This window comes from Oryctolagus cuniculus, chromosome 3 (assembly GCF_051225735.1).
Source record: "Oryctolagus cuniculus isolate XC-2025 breed Fujian yellow rabbit chromosome 3, ASM5122573v1, whole genome shotgun sequence".
NCBI lineage: Eukaryota > Metazoa > Chordata > Mammalia > Lagomorpha > Leporidae > Oryctolagus > Oryctolagus cuniculus.
The window spans coordinates 50,627,654-50,640,265 of record NC_142869.1 but is presented as its reverse complement, the minus strand read 5'-3'; the positions used below and the strand labels follow the sequence as shown (position 1 = coordinate 50,640,265).

General features: G+C 41.6%; 1 protein-coding gene across 1 annotated transcript in view; it reads left to right on the top strand.

Moving 5' to 3' along the window:
- The window catches only part of ANKAR (ankyrin and armadillo repeat containing), a 66,320-nt gene that overhangs the window by 14,574 nt on the left and 39,134 nt on the right, over nt 1–12,612 (top strand). Inside the window, exons 6-8 of the mRNA XM_051849350.3 lie at nt 4,323–4,503; nt 5,878–6,097; nt 8,846–8,881. Of these exons, the coding sequence (XP_051705310.3) occupies nt 4,323–4,503; nt 5,878–6,097; nt 8,846–8,881 (437 nt within the window). The remainder of the gene's footprint in view (nt 1–4,322; nt 4,504–5,877; nt 6,098–8,845; nt 8,882–12,612) is intronic.

Here is a 12,612-nt window from a genome sequence, read left to right as displayed (position 1 = left end):
AAATGGGGAAAATCTTCAGAATATGCAAATAGCAAAGAGCATCAAATGCAACCGAGAAGCCTCATCAGTTTGACTGAAGGGAGCCCTCTATGTTTGGCTAAGGCTTGGTAATCAAACTAGAGGAGAGTTGTGGTTGAAAGAGGCTAGTGGCAGAGAGTTGGAGGATGCAATAGAGAGAGTCAATGAGATGTGAAGAAGTAAAGGCAACAATTATAAATTTTTTTCAAGATGTGTGGCAGTGAGAACAATAAGAGAAATGAGGCTGCGGGGGTAGCAGGATAAGGGACCAAAAGGAATCTTTGAACACTGCCTAGCCGTACATGTAGTGCTAGAGCTGAGGTCAAAGGCCATTTGGCTAATGACTCTCATGATTTCAAAGAGAACCAAGTAGCAGGCACCGGATGTGTGTCTTCCTGGAGGGAGGGCCTCTCACTCAGGGACCCAGCACCTGTTGGCACTCTCCATGAACCATCCTTGCCAAACCAAATAGTGTCCCGGCGGCACTCGCACACACGCCTTTGTGCTCCAAGTTCTGTCAAGCTTCCGGAGCGCAAGTGATCCTGAGAATGCAGAGAAGCAGCTGGGGTAAAAGCTGTTCTTGGTGAGAGGTGATTGTGGCTGAAGGAGTATGGTTATGCTGGCTTACTGTTGTTGCATCGAAGGAGATCCAGACACGAGGCTGTAGTGGAACTCTTGCTCTAGTGTCTGACTAATGCACAGCGTTTGGTCATGAGTGTTGCTGAATGGTAGATAGCTAGACATGAATTTGTTGGTTTCCCAACAAATGTACACTGGTTTCCCAGACCTAACCAAGACAAAGTAAAAGTAACAGCTTCAGGTACAGTAACAATCAGTACTTTCCTGGCTTCCTCCTAGAGAACCTTCAGTCGCTTATGAAATCCAATCTCTACCAGTTACTCCTAGGATCTCATATGCTAATGAACCAGCATTGTCAGCTACCATGACGTATCTTCAGTTTCTTCCCTTCCTGTCCAGCTCCCTGTGATGACACACCACTATGCACACAGAGCCAAAAAAACCTCATGAAGACAACTGAGCACTAGTGTCATGGTTGTCTCTGACATTGCTGCTCCTGGTTGTGGACCTTCTGCCACCGCAGGGGCTGGCTCCTTCCCATGCGTGGTCATGTGCATCAACCCCGAGACAACGTTGAAGTCAATGCCAGTGAAGTAGGGAGAATTCTTTCTGCAATTTTATTGGTTTAAAGGAGGTACTGCCTTGAGTCCCTAATAATCTTTTGGGAAAACAGCTCTCTCAGTCATTTTGCTTGCAGTTGCTCTTTTCTGTGATACGGGATCCATACTCTGTGGGAGCTGGACTAGAGACCTACAAACATGCCGTCTCAAAATCCCATCTTCAATTTTAGGGGCATTGTCACTAGAGCAAGCTCATGGGTCTTTATAGTCTCTTTCTTTGGGCTAACTTATTTTATAGGAAATTCTTGGCCCCTTATGAAAATAAAACCTGTTCCATTGTTCCTCCAGTCATGCCCAGAGTCACCTAAATCTTTGTTTTGGTATAGGCTCAGCTTGCAGTCTTCCACCATACCAGAATTTAAAAAAGATAAGGGCACCAGTCAGATACCCAGTGATTTGACAGTCCAGAAATGCAGAGCTCATGAATTATTAAGATGGCAGTTATTGGAACGTGGGTGGATTGACAATGGTACAAAATGTCCTGTTTTTGGAAGAACATTACTAGCATCATGAGACTGCTGTGGACGTACAGATGCATCAGAAATCAACTGTGATAGATAATGTGGCAGGTGCACCAGGGAGGTGTGGCAGTGGAAGCTCCTCACCATGCTCAGTGCAGGTTCCCAGGGAGAAGAATGTGGTGGGAGTTATTTTACAAGTCATTTTAAGGTTCTCTTAAAGTCCTTACTCATGACCACACGTAGGGTTTTCAGTAAGAACAGAAGTATGTCACAATACAGGACTTGAATGAGGGCGCCACGGCTGAGATAGTCACTTACCCTTGGAATGTTGAATCTAGGCTTTCAGTGCTTGTGGTAAACATCTGTGTGGGGGCCAGTGTTGGCCTACATGCAGGACAATGAATCTCACCTGAGAGTTATAAAATTCTCTGGTCAGAAACTCTGAGTAGAATGACCTTCAGCATCACTTGTTTTTCCAGTTTCTAGAGTAGGAGAACCCTCTGTAGGAAGATTGATTTGTATTGGATGGCTGAACTGAATTGCTAGGAGAAAACAGCCCACCTACCTTGGTGTGTCTTCAATTTGTAAGTCTGCTGCATTACTTGAGCAGTGGTCTAAAAGTGCATCACTGAGTACCAATGTTACCAAAGTTACAAATGTAGCAGTGAAGCCAGAGATGACTCCCTGGAGAGCACACTAAACACAGAGGTCTGGCCCTGGGATTCTCTTGGAGCAGGATAATGTAGAGCTGAGACAGCCTAAGATATCCAGTGTGAGCCACAATGCCTATACTTATGGAGGCAGTCTTTCGGAACTTGGTATATCCCTATTGAGGTTTGTGGTATTCACTCTTATCAGTGTGTACATTATCAAAAAAAAAAAAAAAGAAGCTGTCTTTTTCTAAAAATTAGTCATCCAATAAAAATCAAGCATCCAAGTCTGATCCACACATCTCCTAAAGGGCCTAGAGCCTATGGCCACTGTGGTTGGAAGAGCACATCAGCCCCCAGATCTCTGTAGGATTCAGAATATCTGCCTCTTCGTTTTCGAGGCAGGGATCTAGTAAGCTAGCAAAGTCCCCATTAATGAAGGTGGCATCTCCTAAGCCAGGACCTACAGACAAATGACAAACCCTACTATAGTCTAATACTATAGCTGTGATGCATGGGTAAAGACAGCCTGTAGTTAATATCCTTGTGGTCTGTTTTCCTTTCAAAGGGGAGAGGATGAAGTATGGGAAGAATAACACCCTGGAATACAGGTGATCAGATCTTCAAACATCTCCATCCATGCACTGAGAAAATTGCACTTAGAAATGGAGGCAAAGTAGAGTTCAGGGAAGAGACAGTGTTAATCTTTGGGTAACTCGTAACAGTTTTCCTAATTCATAACAGCCTTCCTATCACTGGCCCACAGAAACCAGCGATTTTCCCTCAGCTAATGGGCAAAGAGTTTCCTTAGCAGAGAGTCACTAACTCATTTCTCCAGAAATTAGTATGAAGAACAAATCTCTCAGCATTATCTGGAAAACTTACACTTCCTAAGCAGCAGAGTGAAGAGCTCTGGGGGAGAGGGGAGGACCATTGTCAATCATTCTAAATTTATAGCAATAAACAGTTGTATCTAAAGAAGAAACCCAGCAAACAGTAACAGGATTCCCACTGACAGAGGTAGGGTCAGCAGCTAAATTATTCTCTGATGGAATGTGAGGTGGGGATCGTTCCTTGTGGAGGGAACTGGAGGAAGGCTGTCATTTGTTATTTGTGATGGTAGGCCACTCCAGGGAACAGTAACTCAAAATGTTGTCACTTTTCCATTCCAGTGTGAGGGACCCAGGGTTACAAACCCCACCTAGGCACACAGGAAGCTGGTGGTGGTGTGGGGGGTGTTCTCTAGTTTAATGCTACAACAAATAAAACCCAAGGAGCCAGTGATGCCAAAAAGCATCATTGCAGGTCAGATTCAAGGTAAACCCCCGGAAAAAAAAATACATATATAATTGAATCAAAAGAGTAGGAGGAAAGTCAGCTGCAGGTTAGAAGATGAGCTCAGACCTCCTTCAGCCAGAGTTTGAGCCTCCAGTAACTTTTAGGCACTACCCTGATCACTGATATGGGAAGGACAAGTCAATCCAAAATGCTAGAGTAATGACTGGATTATTAAGAGTTGAGGGTCTGGCGTTGAGATACAGAGGGCTAAGCTGTGACTTGGGACACCTGTATCCCATATCAGAGTCTGGGATCCAGTCCTGCTTTCACCTCTGCTTCCTGTTCAGCTTCCTCCTCATGCACCTGGCAGGCAACAGATGATGGTTCAAGTACTGAGTTCCTGCAACACACACATGGGAGACCCAGTTGGAATTCCTGGCACCTGGATTCAGCATGGCCCAGCCCCAGGTGTTGTGGGCAGTTAGTGAATGGACCAGCAGATGAATGATATCTCTAGCTCTCTGTCACTCTACCTTTCAAATAAAGATGAATAAATATTTTAATAATAGCTGATAACCATGTTAATATATTTATTATCAACTAGAATTTAAGCTACATTTTTTTTGTGTTTGTTATAGGAAGATTGCCAGCACAGAAGAAAAATCACAAGGCACCTCAAAGTTAGAAAAACATCTTTTTTTCTTTCTTTTTCATAGCTATTATGTGATTTGTTTTGAACTTGAAGCTTTCTATCAGCAGCTGTATAAGACACAGTGGTGGGGAGCCATAAATGAAATTGTGAACAGTCTGAGAGTGAAAAGACTTCCACTGACAGATGCTCAATTGCATGACCAATTTAAGAAAAAATTTGGTTTCAAAAAAGCTATGAAATGCAAGGTATTTCTGTGACTACCATATACTTTAGTATTTGAAGTTATCTATTATTCATATATGTCTCAAATGTTTATCTTAGGCATAAATAGTAGGTTAAAGTCCTTAACTTGAAATAAAAATTATGCATTTTTAGTAGCTGAAAGGCTATAAAATCATGGGTTATAAATGTCTGGCAGAGTATAAAACCTGTTAATTAATGGGCTTGTGATTAATGTTAATAGCGGCAAATATTTGTTGATTGCTTATTTTGTGTGCTGGTCACTATCGTAAATCAACAAACTCTTCTGGAGAGCTAGTTCTTTTATCATTTCTCTCACACGGTGGAGAAATTTGAGGTTCAGAGAGTTAAGGATCTCATCCAAGTCACACAGTTAGTAAAAAGCAGAGCCAGACTTCAGGTCCAGGGAATTAAACCTAGAGAACAAACCCAACTCCTATGACTGTTCCAACAAGCCTTGAATTATAGTTCTGAAACCAGTCAATTAAGATCACCAACTTCAAAGGTTAGACTAGCATTTACTTTCTGTTTATCTCTTAATGTCCATAAGTCTAAAATTTTGTAAAGTTACCTTAATTTTAAAATATTCACAACTCAGAATGTCTAAAAGATGACAGACTTTTTTACCTCTCTGTATTGAGACCTAAAGCACAGAAAGCAAACTATTTCCACAACTATATATTTTAAGTTTCCAGATTTACAGGTTAAGAGATGTTTAAGAAAGAGAAGGAGTCCATCTCTGTTTGTAAAATATTTCAGAAAGCTAGTTATCTACCCTGTTTTGGTTTGCTGGTGTAGTGACACAACATGTTAAGCCACTGCCTGCAATTCTGGCATCCCATATGGGTACCCATTCAAGTCCTGGCTGCTCCACTTCTGATCCAGCCCCCTGTTGATACACCTTAAAAAGCAGCAGAAGATATGACTCAAATGCTTGGGGACCTGATTGGAGTTCCAGGCTCCTGGCTTTGATCTGACCCAGTCCTGGCTGTTGCAGCCATTTGGGAAGTCAACCAACAGATAGAATTCTCTCTCTCTTGCCCTCTCTAACTCTTCCCATTAAAAAAAAAAAAGTCTTTTAGAAGGAAAAAAAATTTACAGTTTCCACTTAAAGTGGCAGAGAAGCAGGATAAAAAATAGGAGACAACAATGACTTTCCAAAAATGCTTTATAGTTCTTGACATTTCTTTACAGCCCTACAACTTCAGTCATTTTCCAATGAGAAGCTTTTCACTGGACTCTTATCAAAGTGATAAGCAATGAGCAGTGAGCAGCAATTATTTGATTCTGTTAGTACATTTAATGTGCCTTTTTACTCCTTAAACCAAACTTCAGGTGCATTGTGAAAAATCTGATTGTGACCTTCTTAATAATTTTAGAGTATCCCATATGGTTTGAAGTCTGCTGTAGAAAGAGGATTATCTGCTATTTTCCATACATTCAGTCGTAAAACCTCAAGCTCGACAATCAATGTGTCTGATGAAGCAGGTTTTGCAATTTTCCACCATGCTGCTCTGTACAACAGAGTTCCTATTATATGTCAGTTGTGCAACGCTAACTTCAATGTCAACCAGAGACGCTTTATCATGTTCAGCCAAGGTATCATTCAATTTTTAAATCTGAGCTATTTTTCTTTGACTTACCCTTTATTCACTGTTAAGTTTGAAGGTGGAACCTACTGCAAAATTAAAATGGAATTGATGGGGCCAACATTGTGGCCCAGTGGGTTAAGTCACCACTTGTGACAGTAACATCCTATATGGGTGCCAGTTTGAGTTCCAGCTGCTCGGCTTCTGATCCAGCTCTCTGCTAATGTGCCTGAGAAAACAGCAGAGGATGGCCTAAATACTTGAGCTTCTTCTACTTCTACTTATGTGGGAAACTCAGAAGAAGCTCCTGGCTCTTGGCTATAACCTGGCCCAGCCCTGGCCATTGCGACCGTTTGTGGAGTGGGCCAGAGGATGGAGAGTCTTTCTCTTTGTCTCTCCCTCCCTCTCTCTGTAACTCTGCTTTTCAAAAACATAAAATAAATATTTAAAAAAAAATTTAGGATTGATAACTAGAGAAAATGAGGTTTTGTTTCATTTATCTAAGAAAGGCTCCTTTTAGTTTTCTAAGTATCATGTATTACTAGTTTATATAGTATTATATTTGTTTGTTGTATCTTTCTCACTTGAATGTAAGCTCTATAAAGAGCAAGGATCTAGTCTACATTGTCTGTCATGTATCCTAGTGTTCAACAGAAAGCCTAGCATTAGAGTTGCTCAGGAAATATTTGTTGAATGCAGGGATGGATGCAGGATAATATTTAGTAAGCACAGACATAATTAATATATACCAATGTGCCATAGAAATTCAGAGAAAAGGAAGATAAATATGACCACTAGGTCTCAGTGGGACATCTGTTCTTTATCCCAGGTGCTATTATTTCAACCTAATTTGGCTCCTGAGCTTAGGCAGGGTGCTAAACTTCAAAGTCATAAGTTGATTGTCCCATGTCGGGGGAGACTTAATCCAATTATGGTGTTCAGGAAGTGATCCTGGTGGAAGGTCCTTGGATCATGAGGACTGTACTCTCAGGAGCTGGTTCTTTTGAGAGGGTTGGTTATGGAAGCCCGGTTGGGCCCAGTCACTCCCTCTGCTTCCTGGCTCACCATGTGATCCTTCTGGTCTCACCTAACAGCCAAACAGAGGAGGCTGCCCGATCTTAGTCTGTGAACCTCCAAACCTGTGAGCTAAATTAACCTTATAGTGATGAAAAGCTAACTAATATATCAGGATTCTCAATCAGAGAACAGTTCCTGCAAATTACATGTACTTACATTATATTCAGTAGAAAATCCCTTTATAATAATAAAGTTTAAAATTAATAGCCCCTTCAAGGCTAGCCTGGTTTAAATTTTAAAAGTATATATTTCCCAATTATTAATTATGAGTATATGTACATATTTTGTACTGGAATAAATTTAACTAGTACAAAAATAATGAAAATGAAAGTGATGGTTTTCTATAACTGAAATGGAAAATAGAATTAAATTGTCACAAATGGCCAATGCAATACTACTGGCATTAAGAAGAGTGATTTAATATTTTAACACAATCAACTATCATAATAAACTGTGTTAAATTTTTACACTTAGCAAAAATAGTGTTATGCTTTAATCCTATTAATGGCTAAATTTGGTACTCTATCACAATAATTAGAATTTCTTAATTAAAAAATATTTATTTATTTGCTTGAAAGGCAGAATTACAGAGAGACAGAGGGAGATTCAGAGAGGTCCTCCATCCACTAATTCACTCCTCAAATGGCCAAAACAACTGGAGCTGTCTCAGTCCGAAACCAGGAGCTTCTTCCATGTTTCCCACATGGATGGCATGGACCCAAGCACTTGGGCCATTTTCTGCTTTTCCAGGCACATTTGCATGGAGCAGGATCAGAAGTGGAGCAGTCAGGACTTGAACCAGTGCTCAAATGCAATGTCAATGCTACAGGTGGCAGCTTCACCTACAACACCACAGCGCTGGCCCCAAAATGTGTTAGTATTAAGATTCTCTACTTGGGGCCAGCATAATGGCTCACTTGGCTAGACCCATATGAGCGCTGGGTTCTAGTCCCAGCTGCTCCTCTTCCAGTCCAGCTCTCTGCTGTGGTCCAGGAAGGCAGTGGAGGATGGCCCAAGTGCTTGGATGCCTGCACCCCCACGGGAGACCAGGAGGAAGCACCTGGCTCCTGGCTTTGGATCAGTGCAGCGCCGGCCGTGGTGGCCATTGGGGGGTGGGCCAACAGAGGGAGGACCTTTCTGTCTTTCTCACTGTCTAACTCTCTGTCAGATAAAAAAAAAAAAAGACTCTGTTCAATACAAAATGAGCATAATTGAGGTATATTTCAGCCAAATTGAAGTGCAGTGGTTAGACTATTGTTTAAAGATGTGTTATCTTGAAGTCCTTTTTAGTATGAAAAAATGTTAAATTGAAGTCTCTCATTCATCCTCTTACATCTTAGATTTTCATTAGCTGAGAATTGGATAGATTTTGAAGTATGGAAAATATATGTGACTCTACTTGCAATATTGTCATTTAATCAACACAAAATTGTCCCAACTATGAGTTTCACCATCCACTTGGGAGCTAGTTTCCAAGTCTGCTTTAATGTGTTGTGAGGTGCAAGTGACATGATTGGATGCTTTGATCAATAGCTGTGCTTAATCCTATTTGATATGATCCTGACATTTATCTAAACAGTGATTTCATTCTTAGACATAAAAGCCTTTTTTTTTCTTATTAAAGTAGGAAACTGCTATATGTTTATAATCATTCTTCTATGTTCATTCTCTTCTAAAACAGACTCATCCAAAGTGGACATGAAGAAAGAAAGAACTGGTAAGACATAAGTAAAATATTCAGTGCATTTTAAAAAGTTATGCATTTACTAAAACTTTTTTAGACTATGTGATCTCCAAAGTGTTCTGTTGCAGAAAAATTTAGTGTGATGAAGTTTTATATTCAATTTGAAGTCTAAATTTTTTTCTACCCATGCTTACTTGTTGATATTCCTTGTAAAATTTTGTTTTATTTGTTTTCTTATTTAAAGCTGTGGTATCATCTATTGCTTCTAAAAAATTCAGGCCCCAAAGTTGTTTTTATGCCTTAAACAAAGCAGTTACTATGCAGTAATTTAGATACACTGCTTTCTAGTGGCATTAACATTTTATGAGGATTAAGTCTTTTTAAAAATTTTTATTTGAAAGGCAGAGAGAGAAAGAGAGAGAGAGAGAGAGAGAGAGAGTCTGAAATCTCCCAACTGCTGGCTTACTAATCATATGCTGGCATCAGTCAGGGCTGGACTAGGCCAGACCCACGAGCCTAGAATTCAATCTGGGTCTCCATGTGGGTGACAGGGACCTAACTACTTGAGCCATCAACTTGTGCTTCCCAGTGTGTGCATTAGCAGGAAGCTGGAATGAAGAGTGTAGCTAGCTCCAATATGGGATGTGAGCATCTCACGTGGTGGCTTAACCCACTGCACAAAAACCTCGCTTGATAAGTCATTGCTGACTGAGGTAATATACTTGATCTAAGAATTGGGTATGGAGAAAAGCAGAAAATTTTCAAAGATTATATCTTCTGTGTGTATATTTAAGAGTCTGTACCCATATCCTCTATATAAGATGATTCAAGAGGGTCTTGATTTTAAAGATACTACTTACAAAGGCCTGAAGTAGCAAGGGGAGGGGATAGTAGTAACTGGAACTGGGCCACCTGCCATTGGTGGAGGATCTCAGCAAATGTGAAGTGGCCTCTTTGTCCTTTCTCCTCCAATTTCCCACCAGGGATCTCCATTGGCAGGACAGAGAGCAGACTGGTAAATGGAAGTGAGTGGCCCTAGAGAAGAAAGAGGAAGCTTACCTGGCCCACCTACCCTGTGGCTTTCTCAGTGCAGTTTGAAGAGTATAGCTTCTGCATTATCACTCTTTTCCCCCCTTATTTTCTAAGTATCACCTGTGCCTTCCTTATATAATGTAATTTCTTTACTGTATCTCCCTCACTTGAATTAAGACCAATAAGTGATGAGGATTTGGCCTCTTTTGTTTGCTGTGGTTTTCTAGCTCCCAGAGTAATGTCTGGCCTTAGCAGATGCTCAGGAAATCCATGTAGACTGAGCACATGGTTGTTGAATGCAGCGTACCATTTCATAGTCACGGGAATAATTAGTAAATAGTAGCATACCGTGGAAATACAGAGAAGGGGAAGTCAGCATGGCTTTCAGATCCTAGTAATGCATCCCCAGGGTTTTCAAAGAATAATTTCTTCAAGCTATATGAGTATAATGATTTCCTGACTCTAGATTATGTTCAGCAGCATTTTTTTCTTTTTTTTCTTTTCTTTTTGACAGGCAGAGTGGACAGTGAGAAAGAGAGAGACAGAGAGAAAGGTCTTCCTTTACCATTGGTTCACCCTCCAATGGCCGCTGTGGCCGGCGTGCTACAGCTGGAGCACCGCGCTGATCTGAAGCCAGGAGCCAGGTGCCTTTCCTGGTCTCCCATGGGGTGCAGGGCCCAAGCGCTTGGGCCATCCTCCACTGCATCCCCGGGCCACAGCAGAGAGCTGGACTGGAAGAGGGGCAACCAGGACAGAATCTGGCACCCCGACTGGTACTAGAACCTGGGGTGCCAGTGCCGCAGGCAGAGGATTAGCCTAGTGAGCCGTGGCGCCGGCCAGCAGCATTTCTTAAATCTCACAACTATTGATGTTGTGGACTAACTAGTTCTTTCTTATAAGTATGAATGACCCAAGGATCTTGTTAAAATCTGAATTGTGATTTAGAAGAACAAGGGTGGGAGCCAAGATTCTGCGTTTCCATTAAGCACATTGTAAAGGAATAAAGGATAGGGTGGCATGTAAGAATTGTATTACTACTCCTAGGTTGTGTTGAAATAACTTTTGGAGGTGGGTGAGCTGTAGAGGTGGAGGGATCAGTGGGGAACTCTGTGTGTATGTGTGTGTGTGGTGTTGTTGTTATTGTTGTTGCTGCTGTTGTTTCTGGTGTGGTTTTTGAAAATGCCGCTTTAGGTCATTTTGATATGTTTCTCCTGAGAACAGTTAACTGCTTTCCACTGACGGAGATGAACAAGCACTGGTTGGAGCAACTTAAAAATGTCACTAACAAGCTGCACGTTGCAGACCTTGGCCATTCAGCTTGCCTAATTGAATGAAATTTTTGCTGTTTCACCTGATTTGGATTCAAGTCTTAACTCACCTCCTCTCCTGTCTGTTTTGGACCCAATTTCCCGGCTCATCTTCTTGTTTGACCCTCCGTGTTTCCACCTTCCCTGCCACTCCATTGAAAAGTGCTAGCCTGACTGGGCTCCATCAGATTCATGTTTTTGTTTTTTTTTTTTCATTTTTTTGACAGGCAGAGTGGACAGTGAGAGAGAGAGACAGAGAGAAAGGTCTTCCTTTGCTGTTGGTTCACCCTCCAATGGCCGCTGCGGCTGGCGCGCTGCACTGATCCGATGGCAGGAGCCAGGAGCCAGGTGCTTTTCCTGGTCTCCCATGGGGTGCAGGGCCCAAGCACCTGGGCCATCCTCCACTGCACTCCCTGGCCACAGCAGAGGGCTGGCCTGGAAGAGGGGCAACTGGGACAGAATCCGGCGCCCCGACCGGGACTAGAACCCGGTGTGCCGGCGCCGCTAGGCGGAGGATTAGCCTAGTGAGCCACGGCGCCGGCCCATCAGATTCATGTTTAACATGAACCCTAATGCTCAGTAGCTTTTCAAGATTCCAACCCTGATCTCACACACAGCAGTCTCACTCCTGGCTGTTCATGGGCAGACTTCCACCCCTGCCTATTTGTCTCCCCAAACACTGTAGCTAAACCTAGCTTCCTTTGCCTATGTCCTGGCCATATACTAGAGGATCTCTGAAGAGCTCGTGCAGAAGTGGGCCTTAAGCTTGCCCATGACATTGCAGTAGTTTTTCAATAGGTAAAAAAGAAAAGAAGACGGCATTTCAGCTGCATGGAACAGAAAGAGCAAAGACTTAGAACCTGAAAATAACACCAGGGCCGTGTGAGGATGACTAGTGTTCAGCCTAGTAAGGAAAAATAGGCCATCCTTGTATGCGGCAATGAGGGCGATTTTTTTTCGCAGTGCTTTTAGATTTACAGCAAAATTGAGCTGCAAGTGCAGAGTTCCTGTATCCCTTCTGCTCACAAACATGTACAACCTCCCCCACTATTGACATTACCTACCACACTAGTGTTACCTGTTATAGTAGATGAACTTACATTGACATGTTATCACCCAAAGTCTATACTTTACATTAGAATTCACTCCTAGTATTGTGTACTTTATGGCTTTTGACAAATGTATAGTGACATGTATCCAACATTGCAATGTCAAAAAAATTTTTCATGAAAAATTAATTTAAAAATATATTTTATGAAAAAATGCATAGATTCCAAAAAATTTTTACAACAAAATAAACTTATGATTTAATTCTGTTTTCCATCATCATTTTAAAATATCCTCATATATATGTTTTAATTCTTTAAATATTTTTATTTATATAAGGGAAAAACTCACATATTTCACATGTACAATATTAAGAAC